This window comes from Ananas comosus, linkage group 1 (genome assembly GCF_001540865.1).
Source record: "Ananas comosus cultivar F153 linkage group 1, ASM154086v1, whole genome shotgun sequence".
In the NCBI taxonomy this organism is placed as follows: Eukaryota; Viridiplantae; Streptophyta; class Magnoliopsida; order Poales; family Bromeliaceae; genus Ananas; species Ananas comosus.
The window spans coordinates 854,437-879,664 of NC_033621.1; the positions used below are offsets into that span (position 1 = coordinate 854,437).

Below are 25,228 nucleotides of genomic sequence, written 5' to 3' on the forward strand. Positions count from 1 at the left end.
GGGCTTGCCTGAAAAGCTGTTCTGGTTTGAAATGAGATGTTAACTGAATTGTGATAAAATTGTTACTCTGAAATTTACACTTGTGCTGAAGAACATTGCATTATGAATCTGCCAAGAATGTTTCTATTTTTGAGCCAGAATACCATGTGTAATGCATCTGCAGGATGACTCTAGACAGAAATTTGTTTGTTCGCGTTTTCGACTTTTCAGATAAGGACCAGCCAATCAAGAGACGAGCGGTTCCGACATCGATGGATCAACACGAACCTTGCTCTTTCCTCTCCCGCGAGTCAAGAGCCAATAGATTGTCGATGCCAGGAAGATCCCAAAGAACCAAGCATTGTCGTAGATGGCGACGAAAGCCTCCGAAACTTCTGCGAGAATCCCAATCTTGTGAAGGAAACCTGGGACGGTGGGCACAACAGTGACGATCAGCGCGACAAATGCAGCAACATTGTACCCTCCCAAATAGTAGTACGGCCCGTCGGGATCGGCGGAGTACAAGGCATTCACATCCAACACCTTATTATTGACAATGTAATAGTCGGTTAGAAGAATCCCTGTGATCGGGGCGAAGATTGTCGAATAGCTGACAAGCCAAGTGTAGATGAAGTTCTCACTGGACTGGATAATCCTCCAGGGCTGGAAGCCGATGCTCAGAACCCCAGCGAGAAAAGCACCTCTCGAGAAGCTGAAAGAGGAAGGGCTGAGGCTGACGAGAGCATTAGCTGGGGCAACCATGTTGGCAGGTATATTGGTAGTGACGGTGGTGAGAGCGATCCCCAAGGTGGCGATGACTTTGGTTAAAGCGGAGCCGCCGATCACCGACAGGAGCTCGACCGGATTGGAGATCACTCGACCGTAGATCACCGCCGTAGAGGAAGCGATCGCCAAGCCCGTGAACGCGTACAGGCCTTGAAAGAGTGGCATACTGAGCTGACCGAAGATTTGATCGGGTTGGCTTCTCACGAATCTCGTGAAATCAGAGATGTTCAAGCTGAGACCGGACCAGTTGTTGATGCAGGCGGTTAGCGAAGGAAAGAAGACGTACCAAAAGTGTGTCGGATCGAGGCGCGACGGAGTGGAGAGCATCTCCCCCAAGCCGCCGGCCTTGATATAAGCCCAGGAGAAGAGCCAGAGAATCACTAGGATGAGAACTGGGGCCGAGTACTTCTCGATAACTTGAATCGTGTCCATGCCCTTCCAAATGATGGCCAATTGGATGAACAGGAACAGCAAGAAGCACGAGAATTCGAGAACCGATATGCCGAGCCAAGCGAGGGGCTGTGCAAACCAAGATTGCTTGAGAGAGGAGGGGAGGAGGAGAAGAAAGATAGCCTGACCGCCGATCCAGGTCTCGATGCCGCACCAGCCACAGGCCACTAGACTGCGGAGTAGGGAGGGGACATGAGCTCCTCGGACTCCGAAGGCCGACCGTAGGTGCACGGGGAAGGGAATGCCGTAGCGCGTCCCTGGGTGTGCGTTGAGTATGAGAGGGATGAGAATTATCGTGTTTCCGGCGACAATCGTGACGATGCCTTGCCACCACGACATGCCGAGGTCTACGAGACTGCCGGCCGTGTAGTAAGATGGAATGCAGACCAGCATGCTGATCCATAGGCTCGTGATGTCGTACCAAGAAAGGGTGCGGTTCGCGGGGGGGATCGGCTCGAGGTCGTCGCTTCCCGCCATGGCTTAGTTAGCGTCCGAATTCGCATAAAGCGGGGGCCGGAAAACACAACACTCCGACAGCAGTTTTCAACAGTTTTGCGGGGAACCAAACACCGTCTTAACAACACATGCAGGAAGGAACGTTGGCGGCACAGAAAACTGCTACTCTTTCCTTAAATTTTGCTTGCAACCTCCTTGAACTGCTTAGATGATTAGAGGAAGCAAGAGATGGTGAGTTAGAAAATTGGAGGCAATCTTCTTAAAAATGAATCTGAAGATGCTCCAATACACATATAAGAAGCAAACATAATCCACAACCTTTCACTCTAAAAGAACTTATGCCAAACTTTAATAATGAAACAGTAGTTACGCAGAACAAGGCAATAATAACCTGAAAACCGAATTATAATTGCAATATAAATGCGTAAAAATAAGAGATTCCCTTCGACCAGATTTGCAGAAATACAAGAAAATTAGAGAATAACTTGGTCATACCTGTTCACATAGTAGTTGTTGTTCTCCTTGAATATCCAAGGTTATTCCCAGGAAACACGTTCGCACCAACACTCAACAGCTCTGAATGAAATTATTTCATCTCATCATCTTTTATTTAAAGCTTTGAGATGGCGTTATTATTAGCAGCTAATTAATGAAACGGAAATCGAATTCGAAGAAGAAGAGAGACGAGTGGTAAGCACATACCGGAGAAATCGGGGGAATCGGGAAAAGTTAAAAGTGTGTGCGTTGACCCCTAGTTGTTGTTAATGATATCACAGTAATAAAAGTATGAAAGCGGAGGAAGGTGATGACTGATGATCGGTGAGGAGGAGCACTTCTCACCCAACGCCGATCGATGCATCAATTCACTACCCCTTTATTTATTTGTTAGAGCGAGAGCACAACTCTTTTGCGGTTTTTTTAATCTCTTTATTGTTTTTTAATTATTTTTTTTTGTCGTAAAAGGACTGAATTGGTTGGAAGTAACATGTTGTTACCAGGAAAATCGTGAAAATCAAAAAAGTTTTTTTTTATGGAAAATTAATTTTTTACGATGTTTATTTTTGGGATAAAAATTTCACAAAATTAAAAAAAAAACTATTTTTTCACAACATCTGAAAAAAGTTTTTTTTTTTTAAAAAGCATTCTCTGAAATATTTTTCAGAAAAGCCAACAGTACTTCTGTCCAAAATACTTAAATTGTTACTTTAGGGAGGAATTCTACACTGTCACATTTGCACCACGTCATCAATAACAAGCCAATCACATTCCTTCTTTTCAAACAAAAGTATAGTAAAAATACTTTTTTACAATCATGATGGGACATATATTCTTAAAAGGATTAATTTGATTGGTTTGTTACGCCACATCACTAATATACCCGTTGCATTCTAGAATTTTCATACTTTAGGGTAGTGTTTGGTTCGGGAACAAGGGGGAGAATAAGCTCTTGTTCCCCCCTTTGTTCTCAAACGCAGCGTTTGGTAACCGAGAACAGTAGTTTCTGGGTTTCTGGAACTAACTGGTATAAGACTGGAACTAGCTGGAACTGCTGTTCCACCTTTTTCCTGGAACAAGCTTATTCCCGAATCAGAACAAGGTTAATTAAATATAAATTTAAATTTTAATGATAGTAAATTATTAATTAATCTAATTAATATATTTGAATTATTATCTATTGCTTAAATAATAAAATAAAAAATTAATTAACTAATTATAATTAGATAATAATAATTATTAATTTAATAATTATTATTTATTAATAATTATTAATTAAATAATTATTATTAATAATTATTATTCTTAAGAAATAGATAATAGATATTATTATTAATTTATTATTTATAATTAATTATTAATAATTAGATAATTATTATTAATTAATTTATTACTTATAATTAATTATTAATATTATTATTTAATTATTAATTAATAATAAAATAAAATAATTATTCTTATTAATTAGATAATCGATATTATTAGTAATTTATTATTAATAATTAATAATTAAATAATAATTATTATTTATTAATAATGATTTATAATTAATTATTAATAATTAGATAATTATTTTTAATTAATTTATTACTTATAAATAATTATTAATAGTTATTAATAATTAATTAATTAAGTAATAATTATTAATAATTTATTAATAATTAATTAATTTATTACTTATAAATAATTATAAATAATTAATAATAATTAATTAATGATAAAATTCATAATTAATAATTAATAATTATTATTATTTATAATTATTTATTAATAATTTATTTATTATTTATTTTTAAGTAATATTTTGATGTTAATTAATTCGATAATATAATGTTAATTTCAAATTATAATTTTTATTCCTCTTGTTCCAATTTAACCATCCAAACACTATTTACCTTATTCCTAGGAACAACTAAATTTTCATCCAAACGTAAAATTGGTCTAGTTCCTGCTTATACCTAAACTTGTACCTATCCCTGGAACAAGCAGTTCTTACATATACCTAAACCAAACGTAGCCTAGGAGACCACCCACAAAACAAAATCTAAAAAAAAAAAAAAAAAAAAGACTTTCCAACATGTTAGAGGTTTGGGCACTCGCATTTTCATATAAAAAAAACAACATAGCCTCGGGTACCATATTTACGGTCTCCTATAATATTATACTATAGATCACATGGCATTATTGTTGTTATACTCTAATAAATATATATAATTACTAAACCGCAGGTACCATCACTAAATCTAAAAAACTTACAGGATCACTCCATGAAGTTGTACAAGAAGTGCATTGCAATTTCAAATATAATTTAAGAACACAATTCAACCACAACAATTACACAATAGTTCAACTATTCAAGAGTTCAGAGGTTCGAACTTCTATGCTCCTACCGGGTTAACTCGCGCTCTCCTACACAGCTGCAGCATCAATGTACACTAATATTGTTGGCATCACCACCATCAACCAAGAGAGTTGCACTACATTGATGTGAACACTATCAAATCATAATCCTCACTTCATTGATAAGGCCATTCTCACCACCATTACTGCCATCACCTTCTACTATCACCACCTTCTAAAGATACAAGTGGGGAGATAACAACTGCTACTTCATTCGAACACCAACAACACAGAGAAGAATCTCTTTAACATAACTAGTTTGGAATAACGAAAGAAGGGAAATGATGAGAACATATTTCTTCATAAAGGTAACAAAAGTAATTGTATGCAGGGAAATTATAGAATCCCACCAGTCTTATTAAGTATTAACCAAAGGAAGCATTACAAATAGAATTTTCTTATCAACTAGAACTGCTGCTTCCTCTGTCCCCGCTGCAACAGTAGAAGTGCGGCAGCTTAACTCGACCACAACTCCTGCAACATAAACAAACTTCAAGATCAAACTCAAATCTAGCAAACTAACAGAGAAAGACACATAAAATTACGATACCAAAATTAGTTCAACATGCAAAGATCATTAACAATAAGCTAAACCAATAAAGTTTTCCTTAAAACAAACTGCAGAATAATTTTCACCAATTTTTTTATTTTTCCATGTTGCTTTCAACTTATTTCATATTTAGCAAGTACGCTCAAGCAAAAATATGATACCCAGATTGAAGTATCAACTATGATCTCAACTACAAAATAAGATCACGATACGAAACTACTGCACCACACCCAAATGAACTAAAATACCCTTTGGAATTAATCTACTACTATTTACCTCAGCTGAATAATTATAAGTATCCATACAAAAACTACACATGACATATAGAAAAGTACAGAAAGTTTGTAGGACGGACAAGCTGTAGCAGAAACTCTTACTTGCATCGGATAATTACTGGGACGGGTTTCAAAGCTTTCGGTCCATTTCTCAACCCTTTCTTATGGCGCGAGACCTGAAATACACCAATAAAGGTAAACAATTCTTGTGACACTCACCACATTGTGTACTAGTGTCAGAATTCGACAACTACAGAATTGCAGAAGCACTACCTTATTTCTAATGAACACCGATAGGTACTATAGAGCTCAAGAGCCCGTACAGAACAAAAACTATCATTTGGGTTTTGATCCAACTTATTTTGTACGTTATTGTTTATAAAGACTATCGTAAGAACAATTCATATAGCAGCTAGAAGTCCTTAGACTACTTAGAACAGCGAAAGCTTTGATCTCATAATCTTATGAAAAAAAAAGAAAAGAAAAGTATATTCAATAAAAATGTATTAACTAGTAAACCAAACTAAAGAAGTCCTGAGAATATATGTGCATTGGGGTGGAAAGCAATGACGAAAGACAAATACACTATTTTTAACTTCACTTTCGAGAGCATCGAGAGTATAAGGTTATCCGAAAAGTTTTAGAGGTCTAATAAGTTTAAAACTCAACCGCATACTCAGAATGAGCCCAAACGTCAAATTGCAACATATCTCATGTATTTGTATCGATCAAGTTTTGATTAAGCAAATGAACAAACACCTTGAGTGCATGATATTAGAGAGCGCCGACTCCATCACGGCTCACAAAGAACATACAAAGATGCAGTTAAACTACAACCTGAGAGCATACATCACGAAATGAAACATCTTTCACCAAAATTTCACATGAAAAGGTGCCCAAAACCCCCACACTCCCACCAATCTAATGAAGCATGCAAAAATATGCAATACCGAGAAACTATATCCGTTCAAATATCATACCACCATTCCACCGCTAGGTAATCTTAGCCAAACATGGAGAGAGAAAGAGAGAGAGAGGCAGAGGGAGAAGTGGGGTTTAGACCTTCTTCTTTGGAACGGCCATGAGATCCATGGATGCGCCGAACGCGAAGCGAGGGACGGAGGGGGCCATGGAGGGGCCAAGGGAGAAGGGAGCGCCGAGAGAGGAGGGGAGGAGAAGGGGAGGGAGACGAGCGAGTTGGGACGAAGCTCGCCGTAGCAACGACGACGCCATTTTCGCTTCGGGAAAAAGCTCGAGCTCTCCCGTTCGTGCGCGATCGAGCTCGTTTTGCTCTCCCGACCCGGTTCGAATCCGCTTTACGTCACCGGACCGACTTAACCGGATCGGTTTACAAAAGTGGCTTAAGCCCGAACCAATTTGATGAAAATAAACATCAGAAAAGATAAACCATCTCGTTGGTCTATATATGTTGCTGTTTGATGAAATGTTGCTTAAACAATGAGGCTTAAAAAAGTGCTCCATTAAAATTCATTCTTTGTGCATCCACAACAAAAGCACAGGCCATAGATGGAATGATCTGGAGGTGGTTTCCAGATACACGAGTTTACATCGAAGATGCTAAGAATAAATGTGAGTTAACGCATGATTCATAGATCTGCGAGAGCGAATCTGCAGCTAATAGCTGTTATGACATTTTCCTCATTAATGTACAGCTAGAACATCACTGGATATCGAGAAGATAGAAAAACTAACTACAATTATATTACTAGCTTATAACAATATAGTTTCAACACTTGGGAGAACCCTGGGTTCCTCTCTGAAACAAAAATGAAAAGAAAAAGGAAGAAAGAAGAAGATAAGCTCATTACTTAGTTTTTAGGCACCAGGTTTTACTTCACATTCAACCAATGGTTTTGAAGTTATGCACCAATAAGTTAGTGCTGAAGCTGCTATTGATATAGTAGCACCAGCTATTCCGAGTCGGAGTTCGTTGATAGCATGTTATATGCATCTTTGGGTTCTGCATCGGTGATGGATTCGGGCCTATCATGGTTTGATCTACTCGCCCTCGGCCGTTGCCTTCTATCTTTTCTGCTTGCTGCTGCTGATTCATTCTGGGAAGTGAACAAAGTTGTTGTCAGTGTGACGAAAGAGAATTTTTCAAACCAAAAAAGAAAAAAGCATGTAGGCCAACGTTGCACCTTTGTGCACTAAACACATCGTACATACAGCAGTTAGAGAAAGAGAGCATCTATTTGTTTACATATTCACGGTATGGGGTTGAATACTCATGCGATAATGCACATCTATAGGTGATACATGCGCAACCAATGTCCGTAATTTGGCAGTGTTATAGTTGTTCAAGAGCTACTATTTTCTTTTATGTTGTTTCGTTGTACGAAAATCAAATGCTGTATCTCATTGTTTTTACCACTCAAAAATATCAGGAGAAGTGAAGTCACATCGCTAACAAATAATTAGACCTAACTAAGAACAAGCAACCAAATCGCAAGAGTACAACCAAAAAGTGCATCTGTCCAGTTATTTGAGGTAGTATTGCACCTGTGCACTAGGCTGATTTGTTCGAGTGCTTTGAAGCCAAATAGTCCCAAACGATATGCACGCACACAGGAGTAAGCTCGGACCAACCCTGGGATCACTCCCGTAATCACCAATATGAGAGACAAAGTTCTTCACCCTCTCTTTCAGGCCTTCACCAGCTGAGCGCATACCATGAACACTCTTTGACCACTTTTGGTTTCGCTCTTCAGGATTAAGTGGTGGTACAGTTTGAGTCTAATCACGCAACACAAGTCAGCAATATGTATCAGCGGAAATAGTCAATAACTAGGTTTAAATAATTTTCACTGATAAAGAGGGCTTCTTAGTTTGTGAGACTCTCCACTGATAAAAAGAACAGATAAAAAGGACTCACTAGTTCCCGGGGACTCTAATCCGCCATTATAACTTTTGCAATAAAATATTAAAATAAAATGCTACTCAGCAGAAGTGTAAAAGCATGCTAAAGTGTTGGTGTTCGGTAAGAGACTCACAAAGAAAGGAATTTCTCTGGTGTCACCATCCTTGATGATCTGAGAGATCCACTGAATGATCTGCAAATACAAAATATGGAGTATGAGAGAATGCAATACAGCATATTTTCCATAAATACCGTAACACATTGCTTCATATTATTCAATATATTTGGCACTAAACAGCTAGAAAATGAAGATTTTGTTGTATTTGAATATTAACAACAAATAAAGCTTGAAAAAAAAAACATAAAACACTAGAGCAAGTTATGCAAATTCTTCCATTCGGTGTATAGAGTCGAAACAGTAATCAGGTTATGCAAAATAAAAGAATTTGCTTGATAAACTTTGATTTGAATTTGCATGACAAAAGAATGTGAAATTATTACAGTAACTAAAAGCACAGACCTCCTGAATGTCATCTGAACCATTATATCTTGCGACAAGCTGCGAGGCCAAGTTACTATCCTGCCCTCTTAGAGTGTGCAAGATATTATTAGTCCTCTTCTCCTCTTTTAGTGCATCTTCGATTGACTGTTTCTGAAATCGTACAACAAATAACTTAGGATCTTCAACAGTATCTTCAAAGTTCCTAGGCCCACAAGTCCCTTCAGCATATTCCTGAGCAAGGTAAAAGAGGCACCTTTCCTGCGCAACAAGTTGGCAATCATCAAGCCCAAATAGGTGTTTCAGTGTGATAAATGAGCAAAAAAAATGCAAATACAATGTTCAATTTCGTGTGAGGAAATGGAAAAATTATAGAAGATAAAGTTCCCTGTGGAAGTATTAAGGATAAATACAAATTTATTCATCAAGTTTGAACAGCATTTTAATGCTGTTCGCAAAGCTTCAATTGTAACAATTTAGTTCCTCGACTTGACCTCCATGGCTATTTCATTCTGAAAGTTCATATTGAACAATATGGTCCCTGAAAGTTGATCCAATGTTTAATTTAGTGCTCAAAGTTTCTATTTTAACCAATCAAGGTCTAATGGCCTTGCTTACTGGCAGCTCTTTTCAGTACCTGTAGAAGAACTTAAGCGTAACAAACTTCACGAAATAAATTGTTACAGGCGAAACTATAAGGATGAAATTGAGAGAGAGGTCACACATCAGGAACTGAATCAACATTGTAATAATAATGCGTAATGGTAATGTGGAAGCTAAAAACATATATATTGATATTTTGTGTTCATTTGTATATTAAAAGCTGCAGTTGAATGCAGAACTAAAAGAGGTGGAGATCTTGCAAAAGAGGTTCACCTTTTGAACTTCTCCATCAAGCCAAACAAAAGTTAAACGTCTCTGTTTCATTGCAGCGGCAGCAGCTGATTCCTTCACTAAAGGATTTTCCTTCCCAATATCATCTGAATCAACAACGTCCAATAATACATCCTGAACCCTGCGTATAGCCTACAGTAGTTTCAAGCACATGAACAAACATAGGTGCTAGACCAAAAAAGAAAACACTTGAGACCAAATAATAACATTTTTTTTTCCTTTTCGAAAAGATCCATCAGCCAATTTTTGTTATCATCTTAAAATTCAGAATCATTACTATTGAATAATTCAGAAAATGTCCTCTTTGAGATACTTACTCCTCGCAATTTACTTAGCTCAAGACCAGGTCGCCCAGCAACAATTACACAATACCAGATCATACTGTCACTTCCAGCACGAGAATAGCCTCTTGCATCACAACCAAGATCCACTGAGCTATCACTCCTTAATTGGGGAAGTTCTGAAAATTCAAGTAAACCAAAAAAAAAAATTGTTGTTTGATTGCAGTAAGACGGAGAATAAAAAATAAAAGCAAAAGAATAAAAATCTCCAAGCACACAATAGGAAACTGTTGGTATACACGCTGCACAATTATGAGATCATAGACAATCCATACCTTGATGTTTGTGCTCTTCCAAGATTTTTATAAAATCTGAACTGTTTGAACTTCCTATAAAGGGATAGGATACATAGTTAAAATAACAAGTTAAATGAAAAGGTGAAATATAAAAGGTCCACTTTCGAGTAGAAAACAAGATGAAAAACACATAGGAGCTTGCCATGGTAAACAACAGGTTTGACACCAGGCCCTTTGAGAAACACAAAGGCAGGGGCTGATTCCACTCCAAACCTGATAATGTTAAGCAAAAGATTAGTCATGCAAATCACAAAACTGAATATGAAGATGGGACTCAAAACAAGTATGATGCTGGAAAAAACATGATGAAGTTCATTACTGCGGATGTGTAGTATCTTTGAAATGAAGCAAAGTTGAAATAATATTTCAGGATGAATGTCGAAAAGCAAATCATCAACCAAGTTTAGCTCTATTTGATCAGTTTTGGATCAACCAATTATTTAACAATTGAAACTGCTCTAACATTATCCAAAAGTTTGCAATTACAAAAGGAGGCAAGTAATGAATGAGAGAGAGATTGTTTTTCAAAGTAAAAGAGGATTAATACTAAACAAAACAGACAAAGATGCTGGTAGATAAATTGAAATTATAAGCAGTTATCAGAATTAGAAACAATAAAAAAACCATAACCATGCGAATTACAATTTATACATAATTCAATCACTCCTGGAAATGGCATCTCCAGCCATATTCTAAGGAACAAACTTTGGCCTATTGAGCAGATATTAAAATTTCAGGGTAATATCCAACATAAAAAGTGCTGTATTTAGTAAAATGAAGAAGATGGAATATTGCATTCAGTTGGCATGTTAGCTACAAACTAGAGAACGTACAAGTTCCACCAAAATTGAGAATCCTCCTCTCTCCATAAAACCAATCCAAATGATAAATAGCTTGAATAATCTTCAGCAACTTGACGGAGATATGGAGCAGCACGTTCTCCCGTACTTGAAAAGCATAAGACCTTAACCTATTGATTGTCATGTGACGTAAAGCTAATGAATAATGTGACTACAATATAATGATACAAGAGTAAGAACAATAAGAAAGTACACACCAGTTTGAAAACAGCAGAAGGAAATAGAGCCTAAATATGTATATAATGCTATTTTTAGTTTACTAAGCGGGAATAGTTGGATTTTTTTTTTTTTTATTGACTAATGTTATTACTTAACACTGAGAAATTCCATGAGAGCTCATAAATGAAGTGACTCCCTAAATCAGCAGCTTTGGATCACTCTTTAACAGCTTAGCTTTAGCTCAATTAGTTGTAAAACAAAGAAAATTTGAACCTACTGCTTTAAAACAGGATGAATAATGAACAGAAACTTTATATATCCAATTGAATACCTTATGATGGCCGCTCTTTCTGATGAAGTTGGGCACCTGAAATCACAAAATGCTGTGAACTGCTATAACAATCAAAGAAAGCTCATACAATACAAAGTTCAAGACAAGTCCACTTTAAAGCTGTGGTTGTCGGAGTAAAATGTAGAGAATCAAAAGGACAATTACAAAGAGAGAGAGAGAGAGAGAGAGAGAGAGAGAGAGAGAGAGAGAGAGAAAGACAGAGAGAGAAGGACGAATTATAAATTAAATTATACACCTTGCCAAGGAGCAAAAAAGAATTTATAACCACAAGAAATTATTCGATGAAAAAACAAAAAAAAAGGACAATGCAATAGTATTTCGGCATCCGGTTGTACTGAAAATTCAAAAGGCAAATAATGAAGAAATAATGAAGTATGCATACTGAACTTGTTCCCTAGAAAAATCTATAGAACTAATGCCTCAAAAAAAGAAAGTCTTCGATATAGATGGAGTTAACATTCTGGTGAGATCACATTCAATCCAAGACTCCAAGTGGCAATAAGGGACATCTGTTCTCACTTTAGCTGCTAGACCAAAAAAAAGGGAAGAAAGAAGAAGATAGCTCAAGACTCACTCAACAAAGCCCTAAGGCGTCCTAACCAGATGTCCAAACAGGCCTATGAGCCAATTGTTCCCTCCTCTCTTGTTAGGAGCTCAAAGTTGAAGAAAGATCAATTCAGATGTTGAAATTTCAACAAGACTCTTAAATAGCCTACTCTAAGATACACCTCAAAGGCAAATTAGCATGCAGAGAAAGTGGTCTGATGCCATGCTCTAGATAAATCAACAATGGACAAAGAATAAGAGGCAAATCCGATGCTGGACTTGGGATCAGGATAGTCCAAATTATTGGAAAATGCAATTGTTTTGATAGAAATGTGTTTTTTGATAACTTATGTTAGAAGGATCTAAAATTAAGATTAAACAAGACATCAATTAGGATCTCAACATTTCAGTTATATTACAGACTTGGCATAGAATGTCACATTCTCCTATCTGTGAAAGACATAAAGAGAAAAGAGAAAAAATGCCACACAGCCTTTTGGCATCTGAATAGTAGAGTGAGTATAGATGTAAATCTCACCAATGCTTCCTTAGAATAGTACAAGATGCGAGGTAAACCAAGTATAGCTGTAGCCATCCAATCAACAATTGCATCCACAGAGAGCTCACCTTGGTATCTAGGAGGAAAAAATAAAAACTATTCTCAATAAATACAGAAAATGAGATGTGAAAAAGGAAAATATTTAGTGATATCAATCTTCAAAAATATGAAAACATTTAATGTTATATTTCTTTATTCCTAGTTACAATAAAACCACCTCACGAAACAATCAGCACTTCTGCAGTTCTCTGGAAAAGCAACAAGGGCCGGAAGACCTGCATGGATCATCAAGGGTAAGAATAGCAAAGCCATTACAGCAAAAACATACAAGTACAAGAACAACAAAAACAATCAGATCACTTCCACGTTCCAAGTATTTATTTGCCAAATGTTCAGCTTGCTTTTTGAAGTAGAAAAATTTCTCAAGAATTCAGGCCAGAAAGCTCTTAATCCAAACGCCATCTACCAATGGCATTTTTCAACCAGAATCGTATGATTCATCTTTATTATGCCATATAATAAATTTACATCTTATCCTCAATAACGATAGCAATATCCGCCAAGCACCATATTTCTTTATTAGTGAACGTTACACGATTGTGCATTCAGGAACCAGCACACCGCCAGGAAAGTCGTATTAAATTTTTTTTGGAAGAAAAATAAGAAAATATCAGTATCATAATTGCAAGAATTACCATTCCGGAAGAATGGCTGCTTGGTGAACTTCTTCTCTGCGAGATAAGCGACGAGCTCAACATCACCAGCTTCCACCGTACCAGTGTCAGCAACACCATCCAATAGACTACCTAAATATTCAACCAAGTAAATGTGTAGTTAATAAAAACGATGAACTTTGGAGATTACGATAAAACATATAGAACAATCTAATAATATTGAATTTCCAATGCAAATCGCGAGCTAATGAAGCACATACTAATTCTCTTCCAACTATTGATGAATTGAGCACAGCGAGAACTCCCAGTTGAGCAAACCTTATTTCAAAATGCAAAAAAAAGATTACATTGCCATCATTAGGAACTAATTGCGGAAGTTGCTATACCATCAAAAGATATACTGAGGACTTTTCAAGAAGTAATAAATATTTGCCAGCAAACAAATATGTAACAGTTGTCTAACTTCAAGAAGATACCTGAATGAGTAACGGCTTTCCTTTCTCAATGGCGGAAATGAACTTCTCACGTGTGAGTATATTGAAACCATTGTCATCCCAACCTAGATCAAGGAGAACATTAAATGCTATATTCTTTCTTTCCCTTATGAAATCAAGAAACATCATCAATGCAGCAATTTTAACCAAAGGAAAAGTCAGGTAATTTTTACTTACTAAATGAAGATTCACTTAACAGCGGCAGTTTTATTGTTGAGAAGTCCTCCTTTTCGTATTGCTTTTTAACTCTTTGGAAAACATGCTACAGCCAAGAAATGAACAGCATCAAGCATCATATTGCATTTGACTGAAGGCAGCCGTCGCTTCGGCAGAATGCTGATTAACTAGAGGAGCTTGAGGAAAAAGTGGAAGCTTCAAAGGGGGCTTCTGCTAGTGGGGGGCCCAAAGTTCATTTTAGCTTCAACCCACAACAAAAGCTCCAGTTTTCTAGCTAGCCAAATGCTGGAATTCTGGAAGCTTTTGCTTTTTAGTAGAAAAGCTATTGAGGAAATCAGGCCAGAAATGCACTTAAATATGTCCTGAAGCTGCAAAACATATGAAAAACTCACCAACTGTTCATCAAGACCCAAATGATCATAATCTCTTTTCCATACTGGATTTGTCAGCAGTTCAAATGCATAGCGTATCTGCACAAAACAACAGCTAAGCGGTAAACATGACCAGTATGACTATCAGATTCCGTATGTTCAGGGTTGATTATGATTAAAGCTAAATTTGAAATGATAACAGAGAAATGATAACCAAGATTCAAGTATGGCTTTGTATGTCACTTGAAGTACACAGGGAGTTATCTCAACTGTGTAGAAAAGGCCAAGTTAATGCTATGTAGTACATACATAATTCTGGCATCATAAACTTATAAAGCAACACTGCCCTGATACAAAATCTTCTTAATTGACTTAAAAATACTTAAAAAAACAAGAGTTTATAAGTGCATTGAAAAGTGATCAAGGAACAGGTTAAGCATAGCAAGTATTTTTAAAACAACCACCACAAAAGAAAAAAAAGGCTTACCTTGATAAAATCAATTGTTGTTGGCAAATCCACCCTTGAGTGCCTGGATTGGATTGGAAATACACACAAAGGAATATGTTAGCGCACGTATTCTAAGAAACTTCTAAGGAACTTCAAGAGGAAAATTAAAAAGAAAAAAACAAAAACCTATGAGGCTTTAGAAGTGTACTATAGTACAAACAGCTACATGCAAAGAGTTTCCTATTGAACTTTTGCTGTTTTGTAATAGAAATACCTAAAAGAGTACATGATAATTCTCACTAAGAAGAGTCTCATTTAAATATTGGCACAGAAACTTAAGAATGCCAACATTCTTCTCACTAAAATTAGGAAATTTAGAGTGAACCAACTATAAAATTCAACAACAGCTTCATTCACATATATAAAAGAAAAAAAAAAAAAACTTTTTTTCCAGAGGCATTCGCAAAAACATCAGTTTTTCTGTGTGCTTTTCACAAAATTGCCAAACGTGCTGGATTAGAGCTACAAATCATTTTTCTCCAAAAGAAAAATCACAAACGGAATTATCGAAAAGAAAAACCCGTCATGAGAACAGTGTCTACTGACTGAACTAAGCAACCGTGACTAAAAAAGTTAAAAAAGTATATTATCTAAGAATTCAATTAATGGGAGGGAGTATGGTCACATTACCACTTATTCGAGATCTCTTCATACGCTTTGGCGACTTCCTCGATCGATGCATACCTCTTTACACCCAGCACTGAATTGAAAAAACAAAAAATAATTAAAAAAAAAAAAAAACAAACGATCACGAGAAAAGGAGGTGAAAGGGATCGAATGCGAAGATGATTGGGGATTGGAGAGGAAACTCACCGTCGTAATGCGTCGGAGGGTACGAGGAAGGGAGGACGACGAGTTGGAAGAAGAGGCCGAGGGCGAAGAGTAGGATGGGGATCCAATATCGCTTCAACAATGGAGGAATCGCGATCCAAGCCATGGAGATGGAGATGGAAAAAGAGAGAGAGAGAGAGAGAGAGAGAGAGAGAGAGAGGACGGGCGATGGCTTTTGTTTCCGCAAGAGGCTCGCAAACTATTTTATTTGGAAAGGTGTAATTTTTTATTTTTTAGTTTTTATTTTTTAAGATTCTGGGAAGGATATTTGATTGGATTAGAATCAGATCTCGTCAAATTAGGTCATTATGCAAAAAAAACTAATATTTTCCAATAATTTGTAGTTTTATCTTTGGATGTTCATTCAAAAAGATACTCATATAAGAAAAAGACATTTTAATTTTTAATTTTTCATTTGTAAAAAGTTGTTTAAGAAGTTAAGCCAAATGCAGCAGGCCAACGCCTCTGCTACTTGTTCAGTCGATGTTCCTTCCTGCCACCGCATATGCGAGAGAAAACAGATAGGAAAAATAGATTGGAAATATCACGGAAAGAAAAACAAAAGAGACCACATTTACTGAAGAAAAATAATCCATATGGAAATTACATTGTTCCTCAAGTATTCGCCTGAGTTTCTATAACAAGAAGCAAGCTTGTAAATGGCTAGCTCGACAAATTGGCAGATTTTTTCAAGCATGATCTCATGATACTTGCGAGCTTCGAGCACGCATCCATGCATAGCTCCATCGCCTGTTCACAGAGGTTAGAAACATATAAACCATAATTAGCATTTTTAACAGGAAAAGTTAGTAGAATTGTCTGAGGGTGTGTAAATGAATCCATACTTCGTTAGTTTTCGCGGTCGACCATTGTCCTGTGAGTGTAAGTTGAGTGACCTCGTTGCGAGCGGGCATGCATGCGATCATAAGGCTTCCATCTTGGCATGCTTCCTCTTCTGCTGTTGGATCAATCACAATGTTCTTCCCAAAACAAGACTGTTTAAGGAGAAAGATAAGCAGCGGCATTTGATAAGAAACAAAGAAGAATCAATAGTGGTAACTAGGAGCTATTACGTATATATCCCAGCAAAATCAATTTTTGACACATAAATAAACATTCAAATTTTGTAGAAAATGCATAGAATAGATTAATATACAATTACACACATCATAACTGCTGATAAATAATCATCATGCACTCTTAAGTAAACATAAAATTAAGATGAAGTTGAAGTTGCAGCTTCTAAATGTCTTCTGATTACAATTATGCCTTGGGAGGAAAAGACGAACATACCACGGAAACGGAAGAAACCAGGTCATACATCATAATTCCAGCATCTGCCAAAGCAAGACTTGCACATGATATTATAACTGGAAGATCACCTGCAGAAAACAGAGATGTGGCAAAAAATTAATGATATCTTAGAGAATCTCTATAGAATTATGCTTAAGCACCTGTAAGTTATAGTTCCTTAGGCTATTGGGTAAACAAATTAACTGGGATCGACGTGAAATCACAATACTTAATAGTTTTTTTTAGCTAATAAGGCACACGGCGGTACATACCACCACCAGATTCTAGCACCAATGCGAAAACATCCACAGTAGTCTTTGGGAAACTTTCTAGAATTACAGCTCCTTCGAGGGCTTTATGGAGCATCGCTGAGTACTCTTTGTTATCTGATCCCTGAATAATTTTACATGCATAAACTGTCTTTAAAATGAAATTTTGATGCATCCATGAGAATATAAAATTTCACTTCATAAATGAAAAACAACTTACCTGGCCACGAATAGGGGTGGCAAATGTTGTGAAGCTCACATTACAGTTGAGTCTGCCAATGTCACTGTACATCATAGCTTTCTTGCTTTCCCTTGGGCCAAACCTGAAAAGATAATTAGGCAATTCAACAGCATGAACCACAAATTCACTAGCAAGCAATAAGTAAATTGCATGTTCCAATCCGCGAATAAGTTTAACTACCAGTTTACTGTTTCTAACTGATGCAACTATAAGGTAGACCCCACAATGGACTGAAATTTTACAACACCAACATGGCCTAGAATCACTGTTAGCAAATGTGTACCAGAAAATAAAGTGAACTTTTCTTCTGATAACACACTTCCCGAGAAGGACTCTTAATGATTTGATGATTTGGTAGCCAATTAGCAATCGACCACTTGCACATGATAGTGTTTGTAAACAAAATCAGATGACTTGCACACTTTTAGTAATCACAATACTAGACCCCAGCAGGATAAGCTTCTACTGACGCATTTTAAAGGTGGGTAGCCATGCATAAGATAAGAAACAAGAAAAGAGCTGGCAAAAGGTGCAAGACAAACAAGCATCCAAATCAAATTTTCAACCTAATAGAACCTTATGGTGATTGACATGTTTATCTAGCATCATCAATACGTACATGTGTCCCCACTACCAGATCTCCAACATATCAAAATGATCTTCGATTTTGCTTTCTAAATAATTAAATATACATCTTATATTCTTGTTCCTATATACATAAAGACCTAGGTTATCATGATCACAACAAAAAGCTCAAGCGAAAGGTTTGCTGATATTTCATTCAAATCATAGACCTGTTCAAACATAATGATTAAATAAAATATAGTGTTCTCGCTTGCTCAATTTGTCGAAAAAATTGACATCTTTGTGCGTTCAACTGTGTATAAAAAGATAAATTACAGTTGAAACAATATTGTACTCACACTGATACAATAACCTTAGTCGCTCCAAATTCAGCATAAGCTGATCCGGATGCAGCATTTGTAGCTCCTGTTTGAAGACCTGCAAGACATGAGCAAAAAAATTCAGGCTTCCGTTGACTTCCAAACTTTTCTCTTAGAATCTTAAAAAAAAAATGATAATGCAAGTGAAAAACAGTGTACTCTCTGAACATACTGATACTAACAAACCTAGTGAATGTCTTATACAAATCGAAAATAGTCATTAGTTCAGATGGACTTCTCATATTCAGCCAAAGTAGTATAAATTATGCAAACTTGAAACTTAAGAATGCTTTGAAACGCAATGGGATTCTTCATTCTCCAACGATCCATCCAAGAGACTAATCCTCGAACTATATGTGTCCAAAACCCTCAACACATTATACGACCTACGCCACCATCAACCCCAAATATCAAGTTTTCAAAGACAACCACCATGGAAATATAAAAGGTGGCGACTTTAGCATACTATGGAGTGATGCATCACTAAAAACCCAAACCTTCTCAGCTAGCATGGAACAAGCAAAACGTCAAACAGGTTATAGTCATTGGAGATTAGCAAGAGGGAAAGGACCAAACATTGCGCACAACACTACAAAAGAGACAGAGAGAGGGAGAGCTACGAACAAGCGGGGCGACACTGGTGGAAGCTTCGACCATCGGATCGCTTCCAATCAAGCTCCTGGGACATCCTCCGCATCTGCTGCTGCTTCTGCCTCCTCTCCGCGCCCTGCGAAGGCGAATACGTCATCGGCGTCGTCGCCATGGCTCGATCCCTCGCTTTCCCTCACTCTCCTCTCGCCCCCTTTCTCCTCTCTCTATCTCCCTCCTTTTTGCACGAGAGCGAACCCTCTCTCCCTCGCTCCCCCCTCGTCCTGTTTTCGCCCTCTGTCGAGGGCTTGCTTAAAAAAGCTACAAGCGGAAAATACTACACTGTGGAGCCAACGAAAGTCGGCGGCGAATAACTGCAGTTGCCGGCTTCCATGTAGAGTCGGTGGCGTAATACCTTCGGATGCCGATTTTAAGCGCCTCTTCAAGTTTAAGCACCTAACAAATTGTCGAGCTTAATTAATCGAAGAACCACTCACAATAACAAATATATTTATACTACTGAATTTGGTCAAATAAAGTAATTGGATAGTTATCAAATTTAATAAATTTATCTATCCATCTCAAAATTATATTTAGATAGCTATTAGATTCGGTGAATATATTTGTCAGTTTTACTAAATGGGGCTTACATCTAAATAAATAACTGTTCAAGGGACATGGGTGCAAAATCCACATTCTTGCATTTATGGTAATCACGAGGGCCATCATCGGGGCCTTAAATTAAGCCCAACCCCCCCTCTGGGCCGGTCAAAGTATCCACCCAAACAAACGCCGTATACAGATCCATACATAGCCGTTACAATCAAATTTGACCGTTGTTTCCCCAGATTCAAAAAAAAAAAAAAAAAAAGGTACCAACTTAAAAACCCCACTCTGTTTCACTCTCCCAACAGAGAGAGAGAGAGAGAGAGAGAGAGATCAAAAGATGCAAATTGGCGTAGAGGACGAGCTCCACCACCTCCGATCCAAAGCCACCGAGCTCCTCCTCAAAGAGGATTGGAAGGGTTACATCGATCTCTACACCCACCTCATCTCCCTCTGCGGCGATGGAGGAGGCGGCGGAGACGATGGCGGAGGCGGCGGAGATGGAGGAGCAGCCGCCGCCGCCGCCGCAAAGGTCCATAAGACCCTGTGCGTGGCCCTCTCCAACCGCGCTGAGGCCCGGGCTCGGCTCCGCGACCTCTCCGGCGCTCTCGAGGACCTGGATCGCCTCCTCCAACTCGATCCCTCCCATCTCAAAACCCTAGTCTCCAAAGGTAAGATCCTCCTCGACCTAGGCCGCTACTCACGCGCGTCCGAGTGCTTCCGCCGCGCTCTGAGCGCCCACGGCGCCGGAGGCGCCGAGAGCCTCCGCGCGCTCTTGGATCGAGCGCGGAGGCTCGAGGTCCGATCGAGGACGGGGTCGTTGGACCTCTCCGATTGGATCCTCAACAGGTGCGTGGGGAACCCCCCCGATCTCGCGGAGTTCGTGGGACCGATTGAGATCCGGCGATCCGGGTTGGGTGGGAGGGGGCTCTTCGTGACGAAGAGCGTGGAATCGGGAACCCCTTTGATCGTCACGAAGGCGGTGGTGATCGGAAGAGGGATCCTTCCGGAGGCCTCAAACACTGCCGATGGGTCTGGCAACGGTGCTCGGATGGTAATGTGGAAGGACTTTGTCGATCGGATCATCTCCGTTGCCGAGAGGTGCCCCAAAACCCTAGCCCTAATCTACGCGCTCTCCACCGGCGAGGACGAAGACAATGAACAGAGAAGCAAACTCACCATACCTTCTATGAACCTATTCAACCCCGACGCGGAGGATGAGACCTTCGCTGTTCGCAACAATGAGCTCGACGTGGAGAGAATTCTAAAAGTATTGGATGTGAACTGCTTAACTGAGAATTCAGTTTCGGCGAAGGTGTGGGGGAAGAACAGCGGCTACAGCGGCGTGGGGCTGTGGGTGTTGCCTTCTTTTCTCAATCATTGTTGCGCACCAAGTGTTCGGCGATTGCACATCGACGACTGGGTCGTCATCCACGCGTGTAGGGATATCAAAGCCGGGGAGGAGATCACGTCCGCGTACTTCGACGTGCTTTCACCGCTGGACAAGCGGAGGGAGATGGCGAAGAGGTGGGGGTTCGAGTGCGAATGCGAGAGGTGTCGGTTTGAAGCGGAAAAGGCCCCATTTTTGAAGGAGGTGGAGGGAATGCTTAGGGGGGTTGATGTGGGGTGTGTTATAGTGAGATTGGAACAAGGGATGAGGAAATGGGGGGTGAAGGAGAAGGGGAGAGGGTTTATAAGGGCTTCATTTTGGGCATTTTATGAGTCCGTTTACGGCTCGGAGAAGCTGTTGAGGAAGTGGAAGGGGAAGGTGCCAAAGGAGAGTGAGGTGGGGGAGAGTATAGGGGAGAGCGTTGGCGGCGATGAGAGGGTGTTGAAGATGGTGATGAAAGGGTTGAAGAGAGGAGGAGGGGTTGGGATAGAGGTGGAGAGGGCTTTGAGGTTAGGGCGAGGGACTTACGGGAAGGTGATGAAGAGACAAGCCATGAGAGCTGTCGTAGAGCAAATTTAGTGTCTGTTTGGCCTAACTACTCTTCTGCTACTAAGGAGAAAAGTCGAGAGATTTTGCTCGAGCGGAGGGTGGAAATAAGCTTGTCTTTCAACTGAAACTAGAACCTACAATTTTGAGTTTCAACTTCCGATACTGCAAATATAAGCTGTTGAGGAGATTTTTTTTTTTAAACTAAAATGCTGATAGTGATCTTTCTAACAGCTTTAAACTCAACAGTCAGACCAAACTAGCTTTCAGATTAGATTGTAGTGGTCATTTGAGTGTTTCCTTTTTTTTCTCTTTTGTTCTTTGGGTCTATTCATATCATTATATTATCTATTTGGTTCTTTTAGGATGTTTGTACTAAGATGGTTAAGAAATTCTTGACCACGTTTTTCTATTTGCTCCGCTGTTAAAGAAATATTATCTAATTTGGTATGAACGTGATCAAATGCGGTGGATTCGGAAATAAAGTCTCCAGAGTTTTTCTTAATGGTTTATTACAATGGGCATTGGAACCTTTCTTTTTCTTTTTATTGTTGACTTCTCTTTTTCTTTGCTAACTAAATTATCCTCCTTTCTCCGTTTCTCAAATGGTGCTTTATTTAGAGTAAGATCCAAGTGTTAATCCAATTGAGAATTTGAATACAAAGCAATTTGACTTTGGAGTGTTCCTTCTTAATCTAGTTTCTTCAAAATCTATAGTTCTCTCCTCACTTTTCAAGTGCCATGTGAATTATGATGATTAAGGAATAACTAACCAAAATTTGATTTTATCTCCATTTTGTAAATACTTCTTGATTTGATGGGTGAGATCTCCACACAAAAAAAAAATAAATGTAAAAAATAATTTTGGCCCATGCAGGTCTCGAACCTGCGACCTTCGCGTTATTAGCACGACGCTCTAACCAACTGAGCTAATGGGCCAATATATTTTAATAATTTAAAATTTCTTATTTAAATATATAATTTCTTTTAAAAGGAGAATTGGTTTCAAATTCTGAAACTTCCCATATTCTAGCCAACTAAGTTTGGAAACTTCATGACATGATGAAGTCGATGACTCGACGTGGGTTGTAATCTTACAACTTGCCGTTTAAATATCAAATATACGCGTGGGCTGGTATGCTTATGAAAGCACAGAGTCCTCCGTGCTTCCAAATTGTTTTCGATGTTCGGACTTTCGAATCGACGATCGGCTCCGTTAGAGTTGATCTAAAGTATTTGAAGTATCTAGAAAATAAATTTTGTGATTTTTCGATATCATTTGCCTAGTGATCGAAGGGGCTCAAAATCAGTAATTTTAATGGCCGTAGTGAGCCGGTTGCAAGTTTAACGGTGTAGAAATATCCAAATCATATGAAATTTTGATAGAAAATTTTTTATACCATATAAAACAAGATCAATAACTTTGATCTAAAATTTTAATGTCATATCATCATATTTTGTAAGATTTTTATTTTCAGCCGTTGATATTGAGCCACTTCAATCACTAGGCAAATGATATCGAAAAATCGCAAAATTTATTTTCTATATATTTCAAATACTCTAGATCAAGTCTAACGGAGCCGATCGTCGATTTGAAAGTCCGAACATCAAAAACAATGTGGAAACACGGAGCCCTCCGTGCTTCCATAAGTATCCTAGCCGCACTCCAAATATACTATACTAATCTTATGGCACTTTTTTTTTTTGAAGTTTAGTAAAAATCAAAAAAGATTGGCTATACCTAGTGTTGTGACAGTTTAGCATGGGTTCATTTTGTCTATTGATGAATTTCCACTGTCCATCCAACCAAATACATAAACCACAAGAAAATTCAGTCATCGAAAATTTTTTACTACGTTGCGATGAAAAAGTCCAGAATTTCTAGCCGGAGCAGAAAAAAGGTAAACATTTAGACACCAAAAATTACAACTCCTAGTGGTGTTCTAAAATAAAAACAATACTTTACTGTAACTTGGTGATCAATTTTTAGTTTTTTTAGGCTTAGTTTGGTATTGAGACCTATCTGACGCTATTAGATAAAATGGAGTTTGATAAAAACATATAGGAATATACTTTTGCGTTCTCCGGTGGGACCATAGAAAATATATCGTAACCGACTCATCGTGATATGCGGAACACAACATTACTACTTTCTGACCGCACGCAACGCAATCTCCCCGCAATTCAAAACGAAACTTTAGGCTTAGTTTTGTATTGAGATGGATCCAACGCTATTAGATAGAATGGAATTGAGAAAAAATATATAGGGATATGCTTCTACGTTTTCCGATAAGATCGCAGAAAGTATATCGTAATCGACTAACCACAATATACGAAACGTAAGCCGACAGTTGTACCACCAAGTTGCTCAAGTGGGCCCAAAGATCCAAGATACTATCATGGGGATCCGATAATGAACGCATATGGGTCCGTGCAATGGTATCAGATAAATGCGGGCCCATAGTGTTAAGTAAAACAACTACTACCTGCACCCGGTGCATCCGTAAAACCATGCACCTCTCACTTTTAAATACTTTAATCCTACTACAACTTGATTACAATCGCACCGTCTAAAAGATACCAACCCAGTGGAAGGTACAGATTCACATAGTAGTTCGGATGGACACGGTGTACGATGCACCAGGTTCATGCAATAGTTACACCATAATATGGATAATGGCCCACGGCCCCACTTTGGATTATTGAATAGACCTACAATAATAATGGAGACGAATTAATGGAGGCATTGAAAGTGGATTATTGAATAGACCTACAATAATAATGGAGACGAATTAATGGAGGCATTGGCTTAGTTTGATATTGAGACTTATCTGATACTATTAGATAAAATAGAATTGGGATAAAAATATATAGAGATATATATCTGCATTCTCCGATGGGGCTACAGAAAATATATAATAACCAACTCATCGCAATATACGAAACGCAATATCACGTACGAAAATAAATTGAATATTTTTCCATCATACTTTCTCACCGCACTTAACGCAATCTCTCTGCAATCCGAAACGAAGCTTTAGCATCTTTTATCCACCACAATTTCTGCTTCTAAGAGACATTTAACAAACAAGCTCAAAGCTCAAAATGTATCCCTTTTTTCATTTTTTTTAAATAAAAAAATTTTCTTTTTTGAACGACTATGTAGTCCTCATCTTAAAAATCCTTCTAAACTAGTCCAATCAACTATTGATTTTATAATCAAAAAACATTTTTAGCCACAAAGCACTTAAATTTGAGGCCCTCGGCTCCATTGTCTATTTTTTAAGATAAGGGATCTTAGCCATAAGGAAGTCTTCAAAGAGTGACAAAGATTAGTTCATAACTATGTTTTGGACACATTCTTAATATTTGATATTTAAAGAGTGATACCACCTGTAAGCCCTCTCTCTCTCTCACTCACATTCTAACCCTCCCAAACACTTATATTTACGTCCTAGTAATCAATCTCTTTAATTCAATACCAAAAAATCCAAACATATTGTTAAATCAATTGATGG

At 38.1% G+C, this 25,228-nt stretch overlaps 5 protein-coding genes and 1 non-coding gene across 7 annotated transcripts; 1 reads left to right on the plus strand and 5 right to left on the minus strand.

Annotated features, from left to right (window-relative positions):
• LOC109716780 (purine-uracil permease NCS1-like) lies at nt 45-2,602 on the minus strand. 2 transcript variants are annotated; one of them, XM_020242349.1, is made up of 3 exons: nt 2,374-2,602; nt 2,167-2,247; nt 45-1,871 (listed from the first exon to the last, which is right to left on the minus strand). In XM_020242349.1, exon 3 carries the CDS (start codon nt 1,690-1,692, stop codon nt 226-228), a length of 1,467 nt encoding a protein of 488 aa, XP_020097938.1. In that variant the 5' UTR covers nt 1,693-1,871; nt 2,167-2,247; nt 2,374-2,602; the 3' UTR covers nt 45-225. The 2 variants fall into 2 exon arrangements, with proteins under 2 accessions (XP_020097938.1, XP_020097945.1); XM_020242356.1 differs by having other exon boundaries at nt 2,167-2,287.
• LOC109712744 lies at nt 4,666-6,746 on the minus strand. The gene is made up of 3 exons (XM_020236491.1): nt 6,454-6,746; nt 5,494-5,567; nt 4,666-5,040 (listed from the first exon to the last, which is right to left on the minus strand). Exons 1-3 carry the CDS (start codon nt 6,622-6,624, stop codon nt 4,968-4,970), a joined length of 318 nt encoding a protein of 105 aa, XP_020092080.1. The 5' UTR covers nt 6,625-6,746; the 3' UTR covers nt 4,666-4,967.
• LOC109712725 (dnaJ homolog subfamily C member 16) lies at nt 6,983-16,039 on the minus strand. The gene is made up of 20 exons (XM_020236471.1): nt 15,816-16,039; nt 15,633-15,702; nt 14,982-15,024; nt 14,516-14,593; nt 14,124-14,208; nt 13,929-14,011; nt 13,713-13,770; nt 13,474-13,584; nt 12,996-13,053; nt 12,758-12,854; nt 11,653-11,688; nt 11,136-11,272; nt 10,445-10,515; nt 10,282-10,335; nt 9,983-10,125; nt 9,648-9,797; nt 8,793-9,032; nt 8,406-8,465; nt 7,915-8,148; nt 6,983-7,466 (listed from the first exon to the last, which is right to left on the minus strand). The coding sequence occupies exons 1-20, from the start codon at nt 15,937-15,939 to the stop codon at nt 7,323-7,325; spliced, it is 2,076 nt and encodes a 691-aa protein (XP_020092060.1). The 5' UTR covers nt 15,940-16,039; the 3' UTR covers nt 6,983-7,322.
• On the minus strand, nt 16,383-19,529 carry LOC109712736 (exosome complex component RRP41-like). Its single transcript, XM_020236482.1, has 7 exons — nt 19,205-19,529; nt 18,560-18,638; nt 17,616-17,718; nt 17,399-17,519; nt 17,127-17,215; nt 16,679-16,828; nt 16,383-16,583 (listed from the first exon to the last, which is right to left on the minus strand). Exons 1-7 carry the CDS (start codon nt 19,341-19,343, stop codon nt 16,497-16,499), a joined length of 768 nt encoding a protein of 255 aa, XP_020092071.1. The 5' UTR covers nt 19,344-19,529; the 3' UTR covers nt 16,383-16,496.
• On the plus strand, nt 20,087-22,183 carry LOC109719021. The gene has a single exon (XM_020245513.1). The coding sequence runs from the start codon at nt 20,115-20,117 to the stop codon at nt 21,741-21,743; it is 1,629 nt and encodes a 542-aa protein (XP_020101102.1). The 5' UTR covers nt 20,087-20,114; the 3' UTR covers nt 21,744-22,183.
• On the minus strand, nt 22,576-22,649 carry TRNAI-AAU. Its single transcript has one exon. It is a non-coding gene; the product is annotated as a tRNA-Ile (tRNA).